Source organism: Puccinia triticina, chromosome 1A, assembly GCF_026914185.1.
Source record: "Puccinia triticina chromosome 1A, complete sequence".
NCBI lineage: Eukaryota > Fungi > Basidiomycota > Pucciniomycetes > Pucciniales > Pucciniaceae > Puccinia > Puccinia triticina.
The window spans coordinates 8925539-8948752 of NC_070558.1; the positions used below are offsets into that span (position 1 = coordinate 8925539).

Below are 23214 nucleotides of genomic sequence, written 5' to 3' on the forward strand. Positions count from 1 at the left end.
GAAACCACGTCGGATCCCCTTCCCACTGAGTCGCGGGCTGCTTGGTGATATGGCCTGGTGTTATGCCTCTCCGGGGGAGAGAAGTTGCCCGCTACGATCGGGTTATCTACCTTTCCTTCCCTCTAATAAGCTCTCACATTTGTTTACTGTTGTTCTCATCCCAAACCAATGATTTTTCCCTTTGTGAACAAGCGAAGCTTCGTCCCATTCCCCGCCGTCATTTTGATCCTGCTGTGATGTCCCAAATGATCCTCGCATGTGGCCATTATCAACTTTCGAATTATCAATTAGGTCATAAATCACTTGTTGGGTGAGCTACAAAAAAGCTATGCAGTCATGCAGTACACGAAGTATGCAAACAACAAGTAAATAGGTAGAGCAACCAACCGGTGGCCATGTAGAGCTCAAGTTGGTACTCCTACAAAATACTGCAAACAGTCAAGGATACATGATTCCAAAAGTAGTATTTTGAAGGCCATGGCGTGTGTGAAGAGCGCTGGAAGATAGCAAACAGTCTCCTCGGCAGACGCATCACAATCTAGTCATGAAAATGGCAACCCGATGTTTTGTGATGAGTTCCGATATATCAATACAATAAGTCGCGCTCCAATCGTTCTCTTGCAAGGTAATCGTCCTCTTCCAACTCTCTCCTCGCAAAGTTATCATCGAGGCCCAGTTGGATGTCCGGGTACCGATCGTAATCGACCATGACGGGATCTCTCAAACCAGAATCTAGAATTCCAGTACCTTGGATATAGCGAGCATCATCGTCCAAGCGTCTCTCGGCTCGATATAGTTCTTCGTCATCTAGTCGGTTCTCCAATCTTCTCTCCTGGTCGTATAGCATCTCTTCCCCTGCAAGCCTGTCTAGACGGCGGTCCTGGTCGTAGATCAGGTCTCTGTCGTAATTCCGTTCTTGCTCATAAAGGACATTATCCATCATTTGGTTTTCGAGGGCTCTCTCTCGATCATGAAGGATGTTATCCTCGAGTCGGTCTCGCAGATAGTGTTCCTGATTTTCGAGTCTCCTTTCAGCGTTTTCGAGTGCGTGATATTGGACGTCTTGATTGAGACGGCGTTCTGAATCTAAAAGATGATCGACGTGAAGGCCGTTCTGAGCGTAGCGTAATTGCGAATCCAAATGACGATCGTTGAGAGGAACGGTGCTCGAGTCGTTCCAAACCGGTGCGTAACGATGACTGAGAGTTGATGAGAGGGGGAGGAAACTGGAGTCCCATCCTCGGATCTTGTTTGCAAACCGGCTGCGCCAGTCTGGGCGGTGATGAAAGGGATTTCCGTAGCGCTCTCCCCACCACGAGTGATCGGACAGCCCGAGAAGGAGCCGATCGGTCTTAAAGAACATCCTGTATGGTTAGCACCTGCAAGGATGGAATTGACAGGGAATATCTCATACATACATGGGCCATCGTTCTGTAATGTCGAATTCGTTCAGCTTCCTCTAACTCTTCGAACGCTAATCGCATTCTCCAGCGTCGCAAGCGTTCCTCTTCGGTAAGGTGACGGTTCATTCGCAAGGCTGCCTAGAGATTGTTTTGATCAAGCGGATCCAAATTGGGGAAAGCGATGAGGTTGTGAAGAAAATGATATTTCAATGAAGGTTGATGGAATGGGTCGCGTACCTCATACTCTAGCAGATCACCATAGGAGCCGTAGTAATCTACACAAGGAAATTGTCAAGGAATCGAGCAGGGCCAGCTCAAGTTGAGACAGCTCCAGAGACCTACCATCCTCCAAGTTGTAATAGCACGCATGGAGATTGCGGTCATACGCGCGATTATTAAAGCGATACGTATAAGGCCCGTAGCTAGCTGGTCTCCAGACGCCACCTAGAACGCAGGTAACGCCGTGATTGGATACAATTATTTCAAGTGTTGGGGTAATTCGCGGACAGTTCTCCGAGATGCGTGTCATATACATTTGTTGAGGTGTTGCATACCTAAATCATAGCTCCCGCCTGTTCGTTCGACAACGCCAGGTCGGGAATAGGCGAGATCGGGACGCGAATACGAACCTTTGCGAGACGAACCGAGTTATGAAGCAGGATCAATAACTTTCTGAGATGATTTTTCCGAACACAAGATACATGTCATCCAACTCACGTCTAAGCATTGCTCCGCCTGAATTGTTGGGATAGCGCATAGATCAGTTCAAGAGAAGATGAGGCTGAGAGGGTTCTGGATGGGATAGATATCTTGACCGTTCAAGATTATCAAGAATCTAATTGGTATTTATATAAATTGGTCAAGCTGCTCCCAGCTTCTTGTCTGTAGCTTCTAGACTTCTGTCGATATCCACGCAGCCTCTGCCTCCCAAGTCCCAATCCAAGCCCGATCGGACAGCGACGGTAGGCAAGGCGGTGTTGTGTGATACATCATACGCTTGTTTGGCAAGCTCGGCTGGATACATAAAATATGTAACCCATACATCAGCTGCTCGGCTGCTCACTGAGCTCGAGCTGCTGCTAGGTTCAACCGGCCTGGCCGCTCCAGCCGAGACCTTGTTTCTGTCTGCGGCCAGTTTCTGAAGAAATGAGCGGGATCTCGTATGGGCTTGCCGGCATCGCTTGGGGTCCTTTGGAGCCTGAATTCCGAGCTCTGGTGTTGGACGGTCTCCTTCTAACCCTCGCCGTTCGGGGGGGTTTCAAGAAGGAAAGGCTCCGCAAATTGGCAAATTTTCCAGGTGTGGCGAGCACTGTTGGATCCGGGCAACAGAGCAAAAGGCTTTCTGGGGGGCCGCACACCAGAAGGGGGTTTGGGCAGGCCCATCCGGCCCGCGCCCGGCGGCCCCGCCCCGTTCTGGACCCTGGTCACCCTTTGCATCCGGCTCGAGCCAACACCCAGCAAGGATTACTCCGCACACCTCGCCATGTCTTCGAGTCAGACACCCTCCGGCGGGGCGTCAGCCAAAGTCGTGCTGACCCCTGAATCAATGGTATACTTTATCGATCTGGTCTTGGCTAGTCCGAGTTGAGAGCTGATATATCGTCCTTTTGTTGCAGAGTAGCTTGAAGATGGCCAAGGTCTTCAGAACGCACAATGCCCCCGGTTCTTCGTTCACGTCAATTTCCTTTGACGATCGGGGCGAGCACCTAATCACCACCGCGGAAGATGAGACGTTGCAACTCTTTGGAGCCCGTAATGGAAAGTAAGCAGTCTCTTGTTTTCGGTACTCGATCGTATATTCATAATCCTTTATCCATTCCGCTAGACATCTAAAACAGGCCTTCTCCAAAAAGTACGGCTGCTCTCTCGCCCGGTTTACTCACAAATCATCAGCTGTCATCCACGCATCAACAAAAGAGGATGGTTAGCAAGCTTCCTCGATCGAATAAACCTAACAGGATTCGGCACACCTTTTCACTAATTTCTTTTCGAATGAATTCATTAGATACCATTCGATATCTTTCTCTACATGATAATACGTACATTCGATATTTCAAGGGGCACAAGCGAAGGTTGGTTGGCTTCGGCGATAGAAATACAATCACCAGGCTAACCAGTTTTCTCATTCGGCTCCAAACTCAGGGTAGTATCTCTGGAAATGTCGCCGCGTGACGATACAGTATTATCTGGCTCGACTGACGACACCGTCCGATTGTGGGATTTACGATCGGCTTCATGTCAGGTTTGTGTCGTGATTCACACTGCATCCCTGTGGTTTCCTGCTAGTTGATTCACTGTTCCGATCGTCGAAATATCTAGGGAGTTTTAAACATTGCTGGCCAGCCTTGCGTCGCGTTCGATCCATCTGGCTTGGTCTTTGCGATTGCACTAAATATGAAACAAACTATCTTGCTTTATGATCTACGAGAATTTGATTCTGTTCGTCCCCTTTCCCATCTCAAATCATCAACTGCTTGATCTTTGTACCTACTCAACCCTCCACTCATGCACAGGAACCGTTCATCGCGAAGCATATTGAAGATCCCGTACTGGCAAGAAGATCATATCCGCCCCCACCCCCAAACTTGTTTACCTCGCTCAAATTCTCTAATGACGGATCAAAGCTTCTGGTCGGGACGGCTGGTGATGTCCATTATGTTTTGGACGCATTTAACGGCGATATCTTGGCGCGACTAGAAGGTACTTTGACTGTCCGCCATGCTTAACGAGCCTATCTGATCATTGGGATCATACTCGATCTTTTGACACTCAGGTCACCAGGGACTTGGATCGGCGCCTCCACTCGACTCAATGCTTCCTGGACAATCTGGTTCATCTGAAGAAACAACGTGGACGCCTGACAGCAGATACGTGTTTTCTGGAAGCGCGAATGGTAAGGTGTTTGTCTGGGATGTCCAACCACCCAAGGATGACCCGATTCATGCGATGCGTGCCCCGCAAAGCCCTCATGCTACTTGGGAGCCATTGAAAATTTACGATGGTCACTTAGGCAACCCGGCGAGATGTGTTGCATTTAACCCTCGTCTGGGTATGCTTGCCACCGCCGCCACTGAACTTTCATTTTGGTTGCCCGGGCATGCGGGTGGTACAAGCAATGATCACGGAGATGTCGAAATGCATTCTTAAAACCACCTTTGGATCTGAATTTCCTTGTTTTGTTGTACCATTGAGAAAAGTCACCCTGATCAATATTCTAGACACGTGACTAAACCGCCGTTCCCCGTTTTTGTTAGGCCAATCCGCCACATAAATTGCGGGTTGTGACATTCGAAGAGATGAATCACAGTCATTCCACCAGTTGACCACCCAGCTCCCAGCTGAGAGGAGTACATTTGCCGGCCAGCACCCTCGATCTCAATAGTCAGCACAGACTGGTCATTGAGAGGACACACTCCCTCAATGGCCTGTCAGTAGCACCAGACAAAAAATCACATCTTGACGAAAAAAAAAAACCGCGGGTACTGCTGGTACCCGCCTAAGGCCGCTGGTCCCCGGGTCCATTTCAACATTCTCTAAGCTTCATAAGGTCCTTAAACCAGATAGATGTTAAGCGTATTACTGATTTCAAAATGTACTGTGCTCCAAGAGCAGGCTCATATTAAAGCCTGCCCTGAAGAGAGCACAAGACAAGGTTGAAGACGGTCTCCAATCTTATTGGCCATTCCACCCAAGTTTGCTCTGGTCCTTTGGAATCCACCATGAGGATAGGCTGGGTCGAAATTCAATTTCTGGATCTAAGAGGAGGGGGGAGGGGCGCTGGGATTGTGGATTTCTTTAGTATCTTTCAAGGATTTCAATCCAATTTTCATTTTATGGTAGATACGATTGATGGAAAAATGATGATTTTCTTCTGTTTATTCTTGTATAGCCAGATTTTATCGGTATAGTATGAGAGGGAAAAAAGCGAGGGGGATGGAAATCACGAGTGAGGAGATGGAATGATTGTGGCACCGCACAATAACAAAGAAAAAAGCACGATGGGGACCTGTGACAAAACAAAACAAAAAACCATGATTGAAGGAATAGGAAGACTTGTGCTGAAATTCAGGATGAAAAGACAAGGATGTACAAATCACAGGTCTTGAAAGTGGAAGAATGGAGTATGGGGGAAGATATTTCTAAACCAGCAGAAGAAGTGCGCGCTTCACAGAAGCCAGTCGATTCGGCGATTGGTGATGTGTTTCCAAACGGTCGGATCAGAAAATGAAGTCGCCGAAGATGTCCGAGTCATTGACGCTTGTGATAAGATGATCCTGGGCCGTATTTTGATGAAAGTCAGATGACTTGGTTGGAAGGTGGTAGTTTTTGTTTTCCCTGGGAAGAACTGAACCAGGCCGGGCGGGGCTGCTCTCCTCGGTCTTCTCGAGTTGGGTTCGAAGGATAGGCAGATTCCGTCTGATCAATTCACGCTCTTCGCTCGTGTAGGTAAAGAAATCTGGCAGAAGCCTTCCGTCCAGCCGATCGGTTCCATCGTCCAGATCCTCCGCCTCGTTTTGGAGAGACGACCTTCGGGACAACGCCGACAAATCGTCCTGGCACTCGTAGTCCTCAAAGGGGAGTAATTTTTCAAATTCGAATGCTGTTGAGTAGCTGTCTTCAATCACCACGACAACGTTTGATTGGAAGCGTTCGGTGTTTGGGTATGGACTAGAAACCAATTGAGATGGCGGGTTGACGATCTCAAAAAAGGTGGCGATTGAGCTTGAGCCGGATGCGTCACTGCTACTCCAACGATTCCTGTTGTGGCTCATAGTCTCGTCCTGGGGAGCTTCATCCATCTCTTGAGCGATGGCATTGGACGAGCTCGAAAGCTCGCACTCTTGGTTGCTGAGTTCTTGGTTGAATACCGACATTCTTCCTCGGGTGTGAAGATCTGTGTACTGGTCGAGGACTGGGTTTCTTCAGAATTCCTGCCGGGGTATTCTATAAGTTGTGAAAAGAAGGGCGATTGAAGGTGAAGGAAGAAGATTGGTTGATAAAGGATAGATCAGGTAACGGAAGCGAAGGGATTGAGGTGGATGTGTGTATGATTAAGTCTAAGAATATTTATCCTGCGGGCAGAGGGAAATCAAGGCAAGCAAGCGCAGGGTTTTAAAGGCGAAAGGAGAGGGAACAGGAGATGTGTGAAGTTGAATGTGAATGTGAAGAGATGGCAGTGAAAATTAGATGTGCCTGGTTCTACTCGCCTTCTTCTTGGCTACTGGTTTGGTTATTATGGTAAGGAAGGGGGAGAATTAAATGAAAAGAGACTAGAGCTTGGGCAGGCTGGGAACGGACAGGGTGGAGATGGCACGGTGGGCTTGCCAGTTGTATGCTGACCGTCTTAAATGAAGCCAGCGATGATGGAGGGCTTGCTTTGCTATCACCGCTTGAAGATGCTGCCAAGAATCCTGCAGGTCTCATGAGTCATGGCCGGGCGCCGGTCAGTGGTGACTCGCCGACCGATTTGGGCTGGGTTGACACCAGGATTGATCGCCCCACGCGTCTTGGGGAATTGTCATGGATGGTCAGTCACTGATTCCACGACGCTTCACATAAGACTCAGCATCTCGGAGTGTGTTATCTCTCCTAGCTTCGAGCTAAGGAGCAACTGAGGAAGCGAAGGTGATCAACTGATTCCGGGCTTCATGGTTTCTCCTCAGCTAGCAGGCAGCCATAGAGTCCTGGCCCATCTTTCCTCGTCCGCCTGGTTCATCTTCCAAGTCACACAGCGATAAATGAATAAACATTTACATAAATCTTGAGTGCGGCAAAAGACCGAGAAAATATTTTATATAATCCCAGCCACGAAACACAGAATAGCGGAGCTGCCATTGACATCGACTGCCCGATGATTGCCGAGCCGGCCGGCCCGGCGAATGGAGCTGTGTTCAGTGCTCACTGTGTCCGCGTTGCTGTGGCGGTCTGTTGACTGAGACTCTCACGTGACATGTCTCCCCCAATAAAATATGATATGCCCTCCAGCCCTCCACTTTCCAGCTGCATCGACTTTCTCCACAGGGCGGATATACCATCCACCCCAAGCTGGTTGATATACAACCTTCTTAGCCGTACAAACCTCCCGAGACTCCTCAAAGCATTGGACCACTCATCCTGAATCGGCCGTGAAAGCTTTCTGGAGTCCTGTTGTGAGTTTGGGTTGTTTGATCACCAGGCAACCAGTAAGAAGTACCTCGGAAGACCGATATCTAGGATATCTTCTCCAGCCGTTTCCCCAGTGAAACAAGTCCCCCCTCAAAAGTCAGCTTCCTCTCCAGCGAAGTCTCCTGACTTGAACCGTTGCCCCACGTAGGTCCGACTTCCCTGCCATCTTTTTCTCCCGCTCAGAACGCGACTATCACTTTCGCCGGAAGCATACGTACCGAAACTTCACAGGCTGATTTGGACTGCTCCCGTTCGTTATACACCAAGACCGGGAAATCTATCACGATGATGAACCAAGATTACGCAAGAGGTTCTTTCTTTCCGTCTTCCTCTTAAACTCGTTGCAGTGCAGAATCGGAACAAGCTTGTGACTTTGCCCCTCTTCTTCTTCTTTTGATCTCTCCCTAAAACACGCGCGCGTGTTAACCTCCAGAGCGATCTCGATCACCTTTTCGGCCCAGTAGTGCTTACAGTCACCACAGCCATCACAGTCGCAGCTCATCCCCAGCTCTTGGTTTGTTTCAGATCCCCTATTTGATTTTCGACTTTGCACTTTGTTCAACCCCAACGTTTTTCTTTCCTGAAGCTGGTGGTTGGAGGAACGAGGCACTGTCTCCTGCAAACAGCTATGTCGATGATTATTATAATCCAAACGCTTATGATCACGATCTCTGCAGAAACTACTACGGTGTGGAAGATGGTCTGTTTTTTCTTTTCCTGGGCATGTTCCTTTTTTCAAATAGGCTCTGGCTATACTCACACATCTTGACTCAACCTGCAGATTACTACGGCGCATACGGAGATCTTTTAGACTACGAGGTAACAATCCGTCTTAACATTCATCAAGGGAAGTCATTAACATCAGTCTACGACGATTGTAGGAAAATCTTCGATTGACAGCTGATTTGGATGAAACCGAGCGATTAAGACGTTGGCGGGATCGATTGGCTTTTGAAGAATTACAAGAAACCGAAAGATCGAGAAGATATGAATTAATGGCTGAAGTAAGTTGATCCCCAACAAATTAGTTCTTCGTGGCTCAGCAGATAAAAAGGAAGAAAAAAAAAACATGTCTTTCGAGTGCATTGACATCATATATCATCAACAGGAAGAAAGGCTTCGATTGGGATTGATCGGAGGTTCTTGGTGGGCTCGCCGCTATGGACATCACCATTCTCATAATGGCCGTCACACCCCTTCACTCACTGGAGGGTGGAAGAATTACTATGGAAACCGGTTGAGACGATGGAGCTCGAACCGAATGCCGTTATCGTCACCGTTAGCCTCTCGATTTGAAAGGATCTGGTGCAATCCGAATTCCTCCCGCCGTAGACTTTCAAATGCAGCAGCCATGAACTCGAAGCTGGAACTGTTGAATCAAGAACAGATGAGATTATCGAACGAATTGATCAGGATCAGAGAAGATGCTAGAATCAGAGAGATAGAGATCCAAAGAGAACAAAATCGGATCGAGCAAGAGATCTTAATGGAGAGAGAACGAATCAAGGAAAATTTATATAGGGTCCAGAAAGCTCAACAGGAGCAAGTTGAAAGAGAAATCATACAGAGGAATCGAGTAGAACAAGAAATGTATCGCGAATCTTTGCGAAACTTGGAAAATCAACGCCAAATGGTCGATATCGAACGCCAACGAATCCAAAACCAACATCTCAGAAACCAGGTTGTTTCTGATCTCCAATCCCAGGAGCAGGAGCTACGTCTACGGAGAGAGCTTGAATTGGCTGGTAGTGGACTCTACAAATACTAGTCAAGCTTCCTGCTTCCTCGGAGTCGAAAGCTTGGCTTTTTTTTCTTCGGCTATACTAATGAAGTATATGTTACTTTCTTTTGATCTTGGCAAATTTATCTCTTTGACTGCTCGACACCCACCAGAAAGGACCCCGAAATACAAGATAAGAAAAACCCATCCGCCCTCATTATGTTTCTATTTCACATCTGTTTGCCCAAGAGGCCGGTACCTTTCAAAGCAGTACTTCCAAAACATGATCAGCAAACATCCTGAAGAAACACGAGTCGCCTATGTGCGCAATGTTTTACTTGTACAGCTGCCTTCTCTGCTTCTCTATTCTTGAATTTTCACATGTTTGTCCTTGTATGTATGAACAACAATTCATCACGACAAGGTTTGAAGGTTGCACAAAAACCATTTTACTTAACTCAATAGCCATCAAAAATCATTTTACTCAACTCAAATATAGCAATCAAAAATCATTTTTCAGGTTTTACCACAATTGGTATGTATGTCAACACAAGCGCGTTGGGCAGTTGTCATGCATCAACTTGACCTGAATGATACATATATTGGACAACCAGTACATGGCTGGCTTGGTGGCCTCATGTCAACTTAACGCACCGGCGGCCAAATTAGATCTTTATCTAGAGGAACAAAACCTCATTGTCCCCGACGGTTCCCACTTCAACCTGCTTGACTGGTGGAAATTGAATGCCTCAAGATTCCCTTCTTTATCCAAGCTTATTGGTTCAAGCAGCAATGGGAAACTGCACTACACTAATGTTATTGGACAATAACCGTTAGTATAGCCATTTTATTGGTTCCCAAATTCATGTTATTTTTTATCTCAGATACAAGTATCCATACTAACAATAACAGGAAATAAAAGGCCTTTTATTGCTACTAACAGGATAAAATAACAGTTATTGATGTTATCCATCACTATTTCCTGGGCAAGTTCCTGTATTGTTAGCAACACAAAAAAGAGATAACAGAAAACATTGTTTTTGTTGGCTGGTTTTGGCTACACTACGCTACACTAACAAATAAAATTAGTGTATTGACCCGCCATTGGCTCAAGGAAAGAAAGCAAGCAGCCAAGGAATGATTAGTTACATGTTTTTCTATTGTTTATGCCTATGAGGCTATTAGGTATATATTTTTTTCTTCTGTTTATAACTAGCTGCTATCCTCCAAATAGTTTAGGGAGTATTTTTTAGGGTCAAATAACCCTACCCTGAAGAAATGATATAAGAGTTTGGCTGGGGCCCTTCGGCAGCCTGTGAGCGGCCTGCAGCCCACCTGGCAGCTAAACGGGTTTGGGGCGGGCGGCTATTTGGCAGAAAATGGCCTGGCCCAACCCGCCCAATAATATCTCTAGCTGACTCAGGCTGGCCCGCGGGCAGCCCAAGCCCGTAGCTCAAATGTTTCACAAGAATTAAACCTACCATTCTGCCTACTCAGTTTTCTTATCAATGTTCCTTTGTTTTGTACAAGCTGTTTATTTTTTTTGAGCTTGCAGATCCTTTCTGCTCCCGCTGAATTTGTAGATAACTTATAAGCCTCTCCTACAGAGAGCGCTCCAGGCAAGTCCCCCGGACCTCCATTTGAGTGGCTTTGTTAACCTAGAAAAAGGCCTATTTATCTACTGCTACGAGTTTTACACAGCCCATAAGTCCCCTTTGCTCCCCTGAGGAGGGAATTCACAGGAAGTAGTCACAGATTCCCAAGTCTCTCCTTTGTGAGCTTAACTAAGCCTCTCCAAGGAGGCGTGGAGTGTCTCCAAAGGAGAGGCTTAGAGCATCTCCAATGGTCCGGGGGTGGATTGGGTTGCCTCCAGCGGATTTCCCAGACTGTTACAGATCTGACACAACAGTAGAAATAATGGACTGTTCAAACTGAGCTTGGATGAGTTGCCCTGCCATGTAGTGAACCCGGCAACAAATCTCATCCGCCAGTGCAAAAAAGTTAAATCTCCATTGAATGGGATCTGTTCAAGTACACAGAATGGATAAATGATGAAATAACAATCTGATTGAGAACCTCTGGAAGAAAACGGGCTCTGAGGCTTGATCTTGTTTACTTCTCCCTAGTTGTTATCATTCAGCATGGTTTACTTATTCTTATTACTCTCTTGGCTAGCTAGAACTTGTCTCCCCACTCTTGAATATATTTGTTTACTCATTACATGTTTGAACATGTTTGAGAAAATGTAAGTAACACAAGTGTTTTATGCAATTCTTGTTTGAGGAAAACAACAAACGGTAATGATGCCCAAATGAATTCTTCTAACCAATTGTACTCTGGATTTCTACTGACTGCCAATGCTTTTATTTTTGGTGATAAAGTCAAGTTTTTTTTAGCCCTGATAAATGATAAACAAACATCAGATCATGGCACCATGGGAGTTTGCTCAGCACTTGCGTGCAAGTGCCATCTCTGAACTCAGTTATAGATTTGGTTGGATCTCAGTTAGATACTGGTTTGAAGGCAAGGTTCATGTCTGCCACAATATATTCTGATATTAACTTGAACAACACTTGATGTATTATATAATGTATGTGCAAAATGTATGCGATACCTATCCTGGAAACAAGGCCAATTTAATTATAAGGTTTACTTGATCCTCAATCTCGACCAAAGTTCCTCATGTTTTGATGGTGATGATTTTTGACCTCTTTATAAACACATACCCTGTTTGTTTCTCAGAAGCTATTAATTTTATATTGATTTTCAGGGTACACACCAAAAATCTGCTAGTTTTTGTTAATTTTTTTCTATTACACATGGTTCAAACTGATGATGGAGTGTAGTGAGACTCTGGGAGGTCTTATTTTGCCCTGGTACTATGGTTTGACTTTGGCTTGCATTGTCTGAAGGTCCCACTGTCACACAAACGTATAATCCGTGTGGGCTTGTGTGCCAACCTGTGTCACACAAACGTACGCGCGCACATTTGTGTGACACATTGTCCATCACAAAACAATATTGCACCACACTGAGTGCCCCTGCAGAGCCAGGGGATTCAGAGAATCCTTGACAAATTTCACTTGATTTTCATACATCTGTACATAAATCTATTTCATGAGAAGATTTTCTGAAGTCATTCACAAACCCCGTGTAATCTGAGGCCCCCCTGCACTTGTCCCAGAATTTGAACTCCCTGGGGAAAAAATTTAGCAGCTGAAGAATATTTTACACAAATTTACACATGCATGGTGGTGTGTCACACTTTTCATCACCAAGCTGAGTGCGCATGCAGCACCACAGGCTTGTGTGGACCCTTCACAAATTGTATGTAATTTTCAGAAATATGTATAAATATAATTTTAGGGAGATTTTATGAAGTCATGTCCAACTCCTAGTTAATACAAGGTTTTTTCCCATGGACTTTTCCCTGAGCTTCAGCTATGTTTTGAAAAACTTTAGAAACTGAATAATGTGTCACTGTCACACAAATGTACATGTGCATGTTTTTGTGACACTAACATACATAAAGATTTTTGGAATTTATGATAAACACATGATAAATCCAAGTATATCATTCCCGTTAAAAACCCCTTTTCTCTGTGAAGTATTTGATATTGCTTTGCAAGGCATTTTGAAATGTATTCTCACATGATTCCAATAATACATAGGGTCAAGTTTGGGCTTGTTTTTGATCAAATTCAAACCTTTTTCAGCATTCCTTCAGCTCACTTGAGCATCATATCAACACAAATTCATCATGACTTCAGCATGTTTTGAGGTTAATGTTCCAGGACATATCTAACAGGGTTCTTAAACAATATTGTGTGATGGAACTTGCCAAGCAAACTCCCATGGTGTGAGTGAAAGATAAACCTACCAACATCATTGTATTTCTTGACTAAAGGCAGCTCTGGGTCTACAACTGCAGTCCTCTTGAATGATTGGATGGGCTTGTTTCCGGTAGCAGGAGCATCAATGTATTTATCTTCTTTGACAAGGTCATTGCGAGCAGAAGTAGTTGGATTGGTTTTGTCTGTAGCTGCAACCAAGGTTCATCAAGGTCACATCTGTTGCTGATCTGGAGTTTGACTCCTTTGGCTCCTTGTAGGAGTTGAGTAATTGGTGGTGTTGGCCATGTTGTGGTGTGTGGAGGTACTGTATGGTAGATATTGGGAGGGATGGGGATGGGTTGGGTAAGATGCACCGATGGCGGCCTTCTCAGAGCTGCCAAAGTTGGCAGCCTCTGGCCAGTTTCATCCACCCCCGCAATCTTTGGTCCACCCTCTGGGATGCCAAATTTGTACTCAAGTTTAAGTGTTTGTGTGCCCAATACGCTCCTGGATGGTTCTTCCAAGTGCTGATTGAATCTTGGATCATCACGTCAAGGGGGGCACATGTGTAGATATCTGGCTGACATAAGCAGCAGCCCCCCTACAAACATGTTTGAGACAGAAACAGGGCTGTGACATGGCACACGGAATCCACGAGGCGTGCTGCGCGCCCGCCCCACAAGTCAGCAGGCTGTTGACAAGCCGAATTTTCATATTTAACCGTGTACTCAAGTTTCACGACAGCGGTTCCGTTGGAGATGCTCTTACTTGTAAAGTTGGGGTCATGGCCTGAGAAGAACAGATTTTTTGTGATTTTTTGTTGCATGTTTTGACTTGAAAATCCTGTAGCACCTACAAGGGAGCATCTTACAAAAGAATAAAAAATGAGGAATTGAAGCCTACCTTCTTGCCTATCATTCCTAAAAAAACCATGTCAGAAGCAGCATTATTGAGTTTTCTATGTGTGTTTCAAGAAGCCAATTGTTTTGTCTCTAAAGGGACTTGACAGTTGTGAAAGGGGTGTGATGATGGTCTCCCCCCACAAGCAATCTAATGCCTGGGACATATTAGGGGGGTTCACAATTGAATTTTAATAAACTTTGGAGCCAAATTTAAGGCCTTCATGAACAAAATTTTAAAATTTTTGATACTGATCAATCAGTCCACTTCATCAATTTTTTTAAAAAAATGTTCAGAAAATGTGTCCTAAGAGCAACTCTACTGTGGGTGCTATCTGACATTTAGCTCCCATGATAACAAATTTGAGGGCCACCCAGGGTGTTAGGAGCCTTGGGAGCTCAGCTGGTGCCAAACATAGCAACACCTGAGCTCCCCAATAGCTCCTGTGACATCTCACCACCACAAACACACACACCCCCAAACACCGCTCCACTACTACTGCACTTGAGGCTTTGTGAAAGGCAAGTTTAGCTCTCAGGATAGCTCCCGTGCAGTGGATGCTGCAGGTGACCGCAGTAGCTTGGAAGCTAAACATGGCAAGCTTTTACACCGCAGAAAGCTCACGCAGTGAAGTTGCTCTAAAGTTTTGTAAATTTCAATTGTTAACCTCCCTATTGGAAAAGTTTACAAGTGAGTTTAACCTGATTGATGGCTTGTTTTTCAAATTTGTAAAATTCCAGAATATGTAGGAAATCATCAGGATTCTCAAGGATCCATTGGCTTCTTAAATTTTGGAGGGGTTGGAGGTCATCTGAGGGGTTTTATGGTCTTTGCAGCCATTTGGCTGGTACTGCTCACGCAAGAACATGAAGATGCTGGGGGAGGGGCTATAAAAAATTAGAAGCCTCTCAGCCAAATGAACTTTTTGCTCCGCGTAAAACTAGCGGTTTAACATTAAGCGGGTACCAGGGCCCTCCGAAGTGGAGACTTGTGTTACATACAACATGCTGTGCTGTGGAGTATTCATAGTTTTCATAAAATGATTAATTCACATCTGGGGCACCAATGCCACATATGTAGCAGCCATGGCAATCTCTCATCAAAAGAGTATTGCTACCGAGGGGTGTTGATGGGCAACATTTATGATACAAGATTGAGATGGTATGCAGATGACAAAATTGAACAAATTGATATGTATACATAATAACTCTGGAACATCAGGAATCAGAATGAGCACCAGTGGCGAAAGGAGATGGGCAAGAAACAAACATCAGCTAGTCTGCGACGAATCAAAAAAAGAAACTAAACAGGAGGGCGGGCAGATTGGGGTCTCAGTCTGACGTGCAAACGAAATAAGTGTACGTTCATGTGCAGAGCATCACTAGTCTAACATGCTAATATCGGTTTGTTTTAACATCATTGGTCTGCTTGTCGCAGTAGGTATGGAGGATTGGATGAGGTATAATTGGACTGGAGTTGCGAAGAAGTAGGATGCACAGACTTACCACAAGGAATAAGCCATTAGAGCTCCAATCGAGAGACTCGTGTCTAATCACGTCCATATTTTCGGAGAGAGCTGGGTAAGCCCGAAAAAACGTCAGCGTTCAGCTCCTGAGGAGTTCGAGTCAGATTAAAGTAAGAATGTTTGAAGGGCCATGTTGATCAGACTCGATTTGGGACAACAGACAGCACCCAAGGTTATTGGGGCTATTGAGAAAGCCATTGCATGTCATTGTAATGTTTATTTTCACTTTTCATCGTTTCAAGTCGGGGGTAAGAATGGGGAGCTCCATAGGGACTGCAAGCGCTCACCTTTCTAAATCGGGACGAGGGGCCTATCATAGGGGAGCACTGAATGCGGGTGGATTTTGAGTGTCTGTCGCCATCGGAGTTCGGGCACGGTTAAATATGAAAATTCGGCTTGTCAACAGCCTGCTGACTTGTGGGACGGGCGCGCAGCACGCCTCGTGGATTCCGTGTGCCATGTCACAGCCCTGTTTCTGTCTCAAACATGTTCGTAGGGGGGCTGCTGCTGATGTCAGCCAGATATCTACATATGTGCCCCCCTTGACGTCATGATCCAAGATTCAATCAGCACTTGGAAGAACCATCCAGGAGCGTATCGGGCACACAAACACTTCGAATATCAGCATACTTACTGGTGGGTCAATCCCATCCAACTGAAGTTATACCATACCATGTTTCGTTTCTATGGAAGTGCGCAAACTGAACAGAACTGTGGGTTCGATTATGAATATGTATCAGGCGGAATAACGATGATCAAACCCAGCAGCATTTCCAAATGGGTCAACCTGAATCGCTCGGGATTCTTGTTGCGATCAACAAACCATCAGTTTTTTTCAACCTCGAAGAATCCCACCCAGGCGCCGTCTCGTCATAGTAAAGAAACTTCAGAACAAGCCGCGGGTGGGACAACGGATGATATCGCTCATAGCAAAGGCGCATTTGACTCAAACGAAGCAAATCCAGAAAAGAGTGCATCCAAGATCTCTGCGGTAAGCTTGAGTTTGCTTTCAACCTGGGTTTCCTCGCACCAACGTCGATGCGTGTTAGCTAATGATTCAAACACATCTCCCGATGACTGGTTGTGAATTATGTTTCCCGATTCAAGGGTGGTACTAACATGGAACAATCGGCCGCCTACAAATCATCTTCGCTTCCATCGCAAAACACACCCGTAAAGAAAAAAGCACCCAACACACAGAAGTAATCAAACCATTGAATATGCAGCTCAACTGATTGACCGAGATCCAAATCGATCGAAAAGTCATCCGGTCAATTGTAGCTCAGATAATGATATTTACCCCAATCAGCCCGGTCGTTTGGTGCTTGTTTTCATCCAATAGATACAAAAATATATGTTACAGAAACTGACCTGGTTTTCGAAGCATGCAGACTTTTTATTAGCAAAAATTATCGATTAACACTGTATTCTTACTCCCGCTGAGCAATCACGCATATGTACAATGTGGTTTCCCAATATTTCGTTTTCTTACCATGTTCTTTTAATCCTGTACTCAACCCTAAAAATGAACACATATTTGCGCAGATCCCATCATCCATACCAGAATTAGCAAAATAGTCTATCAATAGAAGATTTTGTCGCAATTATTATGACTTTCAATTTATAAAAATGGTCTTCTAAATCCAGAGTTTTTTCCTTCTCACCAAAAGTTCAAAAAAGAATTAGCAATTAGCTTTTCGACCCCTTTCAAAATCAATGGGCAGTCCCCCAAGTCCCCAACAAAAGGCAAGCCAAGCTCAAACGGGTTTCAAGCTCGCACGTTTTCAAATCATATTTATGTTGTAGCGTCCACCATGAAAATCGTTTTGCCACAGTGATATTGCTCCTGGGTTTACCCTGGAATATTCCACGGCGCGTACTGTCTTCTCATACTCACAAAACTGGCCCTAAGGTTTTGAGAACATTCTCCGAAACAGCGAAAGGATCTCTTTGTAACGCATGGAAGAATACTAACCAATTCTACAAGCATTACGCAGAGACCACTGAAATGATGTCACATTTGTAATACACTCATTTGTTACTGTGGGTTATAATCTTCGGTGTAGTATTGTTTTGAACGCTTTGCTCCCTTGTCCTCTCAATACTGTTTCACAATGTCATCCTTGTCTTTCCTTCTTTTCGCAACAATGCATCTATTATGCTACAGTTAGCGTTTAATACCCTAGTTTAGCGGTTTTTTAGCGCCGCTACGCTAAACTAAATTGTAGCGGACAGACTATTACACTTACAGCTAACTCAGAATGGGCAAAGAAGTGCAATTTTTGCTACAAATTACAGCTGATTTAGCGTAGCAAGTCGCTAATTAGCTGTAATTTAGCTGTAATTTAGCGTTAACGGGTTTTAGCGGGTTGGTATTACGCTAAAAATTACAGCCCCAGATTATTAGGGGGGTTCACAATTGAATTTTACTAAACTTTGGAGCCAAATTTAAGGCCTTTATGAACAAAATTTTAAAATTTTGGGAAATTGCACAGCAGCAGGTGATACTGATCAATCAGTGCAATTTCTCAATTTTCTTAAAAAATGTTCATAAACACCTTAAAATGGGTCCCAAAGTTCTGTAAATTTCAATTGTGTGTGAACCCCCCTAATAACCCCCCTATTAGGGGGGTTCACAATAGGATAAAAACAAAACTTGAGAGCTAATTTTAAGGCCTTTATGAACATTTTTTTTAAAAAATGAAGAGGTTGCTCTGATTCTCAGGGGACACCCAGTCCTTCACATCTTGCCAGATTTTGAAAAATTTGTTGATAAAGGCCTTAAAATTAACTCTAAAATTTCATTTTTATCCTCTTGTGAACCCCCCTATTAGCAACAAGCGCTACAATTTAGTTTTAGCGGCGCTAATTACATTTAGCACAATAGATGCATCGTTGCTGTTCGCATAAATACCTTTGCTTTCTCATGATTATGATAGACGGAGAATATATAAATTGATATCAAGAAGCTTTCCAAGTGGTATTAACAATGACACGCAGGAAACGAGGTTCAGGCAGAGCAAGTAAATTCTATTTGATGAAATTCATGGTCTAAACTTGAAGTCAAAAAAATGGTTGACAATAAGGCCAACTGCATCAGAGGGACACCGACACAGAAGCAACATTGGTTTGGAGAATTCTTGTGGGTAAAAAACAAGAGTTATTCCGGCGAGCCAGATGGGAAATTCGGCTCTTATTACACCCATCTAGCCTGCGGAGCTTATCTTGAAATTTGTGGTCCTGGATGGATATGTACTGAGTCGGCTGTGCGTGCGGGGCGTCCGTTCCACGCGGTAAGATTTTGGCGACCTCGTAGGAAACGGCACTAGAAACCTAAGGTGGAAGTCGCATTTGATTGAAGTCGATTCACAGTACCGGGATGAATACAAGGGACTAGTCTCCTGCGAAGGGGAGACCGATTCGAGGAATACACATTTCGAAACTTGTTTGGAAGGCTTCAGTGACATTTTGCTCTCGATGAGCCGGTAGCCGGTAGCGTGTGGAATACGTATTAAGCTTCAAGACTTGAAACAATGCCAAACTCCCCAAGCTTCAATTGAGACAGATGGCCGCCAGTGGAACATGATACATCGTCTGACAGAGTCGACTCGAGCAGCAACTATTGCGAGTATTAGACCCTCCACTTGAGAATCATTCAATAAAAAAGGTTGCTTCACCTAGGAGCCTGAGGAACACATTATTCACTACACCCTCTCTCTCGGAAGTCAATCTTGGTATATTAGCCAGCTAATCGGATTATCTTGATCCCATTTTTCACAAGCGCGACAGAACACTTCTGCCCATCCTATCCTGGAGTCTATCCCGAGCAAATGGTTATTTCTAATGAGGGAGACCTCAAGTTTCCACCTCGCACCTATCACTCACCTGAAGATATCACTCCAAACCACGAATTCCCGAGTCGCCCTCAACGCTCTGGATTCCAACGCCCCGAGCTCAGTCCTTCAACAAACATATCCGATCCATTTTCAATAAATTATTTTTCGGCAGACGGTTTACGTCCTCTTCAGCTGGTGAAAACTGACTACCGATCTACGATTCTGGAGGATTGGACTTGGGAAGCCTTTTCAATCGGTGTTGGTGCGGGAGCGGTAAGTTCATCCCCATCCAACTCCAATATTATTAGACTTAATCGGTGTGGCGACACCGGTGATTCTGAAGCGCAATGGTTGAACTCTATTTCCAGATTCACATTATCTTGGCAGACCTCAACCACGGTAACAAAAAGCTGGTTCTATGCTTCGAAGTGTTTTTCTACTTTAGTAAGTTTTCATCAGATTGGAAAACAATTGACTCTTTCCAGATCAGCTGACATTCCGTTTTCTTAAGCAAACGTGATCTCGTTTTTGTGTAACATGGGAATCATGTGTAAGCCTCAACATTTCCTTGTGATGACTTGGCAGCTACATCTTCAACTTACTCTCGCTGGGTTCAGTGATGCAATATATACGTGAACCACGGAGGCTCGGGAGTACATTCGATAGCGCTGAAAAAAGCCCATTTCTGCTACTGGTCCCAATCAATCTGTGAGCACCGCCTTCAACCCATACTATCCCTCGAAACTGAAGAGAGTGATGCTTTGAAACGGGCAAATTCGACCCAAGAGCAACTGTTTGTATTGGTTCGTTCAGATATGGACTCGCATCAGGATGGCTGGAGTGGGGCGGTGCGATTTGTTGGTTCCATTGTTATATCGTATTACTATTCAGGTAGGTCACTCCTATTCTTCAAAATACCAGCAAAGAGGAAATTCTGACTCATTATAATGAGTTGGTCTCCTAGTGTGCTAGCACCACATTGTCTTGTGTGGTTCAAGATTCCGCATTTCCTAGACGAGTTGCAGCCAAATTTTTATCTTCTTCCAATGCCTATCCTCTTGACAGGAGTCATGGCTGTACACCTTTTGGATACCATGCCTGTGGAAAGTGGGGAATCTTTTCATACTCTGGTCACTGGGTATCTTTTTGGAGGTTTCGGGATGGCATTGGCAATGTTTTACCTGGTAAGAAGGAATCCAGACCTCAAGTAACGTGAATTTCCTTGCTGATTGTCAAAAATTCCAGTTTGCATACTTTTTGAGGTTGGTTCTCCATGGCCATAGTAACGGAGATCAGGTGGGTTGAATCGGCCTTCCTTTCAAAATGCTTCCTCAAGCTCTTCTGACAAGAGATATCGGAAATTATAGACAACCGGCTCAGTTCTTGTGGCGGGAATGCTAGGTGAGGATCCGCTTCTCTCCACTCTCCTCTTGCGCTTTTTACTGATAGTGATATCTATCAAACTTAAGGGTTTTCTGCACATGCAATGATTGGTTTGGGGAGAAACGCTAGAGTCATGTTTGTCAATGATCAAAGAAAACACCCAGTTATTACAGGATTGAAAGAATTGATTACCCTTCGTTTATCCAGTTTCTCCGATTCTCATAACATAAAACTGAGCGACACCCTGGGGGAAGTTTGGTACGGCAGTGGACTCCTGATTGGTTTAATCATGCTAGGCCTGAGCATGGCTGTGCTCTTCATGGCCGTCACTAACTCATGGTGGAAAGCAGGTGAGCTTTTTTCTAAGACACGTTCGCCATACTTACGTGGAGATTAACTCGGACTTGCCAATTATCACATGGAAGCCCGAAACCCTCGACCGAACTTGACGCTTTGGATGATAAGGTACTTCCGAAATTCACTTCTTCAATTGGTGCATTCTTTGGGACAATCAATTGATATAAAGAAATTTTCCTTCGGCTTCGATTCGATTACCACTTGAAACAGCACTACTTGTTGTAGCTGGGCCATCACTAGCACTTGCAGCTCCCTCTACGATACGTTTGAGTCAACCTGGCTGCGAGTAGTCCAAATAGTTTTCGTGACCACCGGGATTACTTTCTTTCTGGCAATACTTCCGCTGATGATAATCAGATACTTCAAGAGAATTGGACGAACCCAGACTGTTTCACGCATGTTCCCACCCACTCGATTCGCTCCGCACGATATTGGCCACCCTCGCAACATGGGCCCACCGGAATTGGTGAATCACCATGCCAAGTTTACACAAAGAGTTCGCCCAAACTCCCACTTCGAGAGTCGTTCAAGCATCTCCAAGAATGCACCAGCTCGAAATTCAGTCCAAAGCCAAGAGACCTTGGTTAAGACCTAAGACTGAAGGGCATCCTGCTGGGCTCAGATTTGATTGTCCAATTGATCTCTTCTGCTTCAAGCAACACTTCTTGCAGGGGCTTCGTATAGCTGTCATTTAATTTGTAACAACAGCCCTGATGGGCGGATACAAACTCTTTTTGTGGCAAATGTACACCTTTGATCCAGACCCAACAAAATCTATAGATCAGCATACAGTATAAAGCCAGACTCTGAATAACATTATTAATAGTATTTATCCCAAAAAAACATTTGATTTAATTTAAATCTTGTCTCAGTCACAACATAATCTGCACTGCCAGCATAATTAGCTGGGTTAAGGAGGGTTAAGGCTATCCCAGTTAAACTATGAACTCAGTCTCAACCAATTTAAACTTGGTTGATCTCAACTGATGAAATATAAATCCAAGGTACCCCCCTTGGATTTGTATTTCATTGGTCAATATCAGCCCATTTTAAATTGGTTGAGTGCATCCCAGTTAAACTGGGATGACTTCATCCCAGCCAATTATGCTAGCAGTGAGCTGGAATATAGGATTTGCTACATCTTGGAATTGAAGAAAAGCTTTGAGTTAAATTTTCTCCAAATTAATGTGAATTTTATTTGAATTAAGAAAGTTCCATAAACTTAAGCAGAAGAGGAATGAATAAGCAATATACATGAAGATTTGCAAGAGTAGTATATTAACAGTTTAACATTAAGCGGACCGCCGCGCCCACCAACAAAAAAAATGGCAGCACTTCTCCCTTCCCCCACCCAAAAAAAAATTACAGGTACCAATGCACCTGGATCGCTTGGCTGTTTAAGCAATTGGCGCCAAGCAAGAGCCAAGCGATGACCAGCAATCATCGACTTGCTGCCTCCTTTTATACTTTTCCCGTATAATTCAATTCAACCCGGACTCTGTTAATTTAATTTCCTTTTCCCCTCCCACCTTCGCCCACATCCCCCTCCCCTTTTTCTTCCATTGTCGCCTTTCCACATGCAATCAATCACTTGAAAATGGTTACCTGAGATTCTTTTCAGAACTCTTAAAATCACCCCGAGCCATTTCCCTAGCCCTTCTCCAGGCTGACACCTTTTCCGGTGTGCCTCCGAGTCTTCCTGGACGCAATTGATCCCACAAAAAAGGGAAACTGAGTTTCATTTCAGAAATTGTGACTTTATTGCGCTTCTGGGAATGGATTCTTCCCCAATTTCCTCTGAGGTTGTGTCCAGGACAAGGTCTTCAACCATTTCTCCAATCCATAATAAGTAATCCATGTCCAGTTCAATGACCGCGAACTTTTTCCACCTCTTAACACTTTTTCCGGCATCCCTCTGAGCTTCCTCAGCAATATGACAAACAAAACTTCAGTTGACAGTATTGGAACTGCCGTAGCCGTCGAGCACGAGACAGCTGAAAATAACGGTCATGTTGAAAATAACCTTATGGTGACCATGCGCCACCACGACTGGGATCCACAAGTACGGTTTCCCCCTGAGCCCATCTACATG

General features: G+C 44.7%; 6 protein-coding genes across 6 annotated transcripts; 4 read left to right on the top strand and 2 right to left on the bottom strand.

Moving 5' to 3' along the window:
* Window positions 1–586: 586 nt before the first annotated feature.
* PtA15_1A995 (uncharacterized protein) lies at window positions 587–2160 on the bottom strand (the record flags this gene model as incomplete). Its single annotated transcript, XM_053166080.1, has 6 exons — window positions 587–1351; window positions 1419–1541; window positions 1641–1678; window positions 1746–1847; window positions 1958–2032; window positions 2121–2160. 6 exons carry the CDS (start codon window positions 2158–2160, stop codon window positions 587–589), a joined length of 1143 nt encoding a protein of 380 aa, XP_053017208.1.
* A 726-nt stretch (window positions 2161–2886) lies between these two features.
* On the top strand, window positions 2887–4550 carry PtA15_1A996 (uncharacterized protein; the record flags this gene model as incomplete). The annotated part of the gene is made up of 8 exons (XM_053166081.1): window positions 2887–2952; window positions 3020–3165; window positions 3229–3326; window positions 3409–3475; window positions 3546–3645; window positions 3723–3842; window positions 3917–4103; window positions 4177–4550. The coding sequence occupies 8 exons, from the start codon at window positions 2887–2889 to the stop codon at window positions 4548–4550; spliced, it is 1158 nt and encodes a 385-aa protein (XP_053017209.1).
* A 1070-nt stretch (window positions 4551–5620) lies between these two features.
* On the bottom strand, window positions 5621–6277 carry PtA15_1A997 (uncharacterized protein; the record flags this gene model as incomplete). Its single annotated transcript, XM_053166082.1, has 1 exon — window positions 5621–6277. The coding sequence occupies one exon, from the start codon at window positions 6275–6277 to the stop codon at window positions 5621–5623; it is 657 nt and encodes a 218-aa protein (XP_053017210.1).
* Window positions 6278–7853: 1576 nt separating this feature from the next.
* PtA15_1A998 (uncharacterized protein) lies at window positions 7854–9336 on the top strand (the record flags this gene model as incomplete). The annotated part of the gene is made up of 6 exons (XM_053166083.1): window positions 7854–7878; window positions 8002–8082; window positions 8155–8268; window positions 8350–8387; window positions 8450–8572; window positions 8677–9336. The coding sequence occupies 6 exons, from the start codon at window positions 7854–7856 to the stop codon at window positions 9334–9336; spliced, it is 1041 nt and encodes a 346-aa protein (XP_053017211.1).
* Window positions 9337–16297: 6961 nt separating this feature from the next.
* On the top strand, window positions 16298–16752 carry PtA15_1A999 (uncharacterized protein; the record flags this gene model as incomplete). Its single annotated transcript, XM_053166084.1, has 2 exons — window positions 16298–16537; window positions 16654–16752. 2 exons carry the CDS (start codon window positions 16298–16300, stop codon window positions 16750–16752), a joined length of 339 nt encoding a protein of 112 aa, XP_053017212.1.
* Window positions 16753–19376: 2624 nt separating this feature from the next.
* On the top strand, window positions 19377–21717 carry PtA15_1A1000 (uncharacterized protein; the record flags this gene model as incomplete). Its single annotated transcript, XM_053165060.1, has 11 exons — window positions 19377–19655; window positions 19751–19826; window positions 19894–19932; window positions 20049–20277; window positions 20347–20566; window positions 20628–20678; window positions 20750–20783; window positions 20852–20900; window positions 20973–21115; window positions 21191–21230; window positions 21333–21717. The coding sequence occupies 11 exons, from the start codon at window positions 19377–19379 to the stop codon at window positions 21715–21717; spliced, it is 1545 nt and encodes a 514-aa protein (XP_053017213.1).
* Window positions 21718–23214: the final 1497 nt, after the last annotated feature.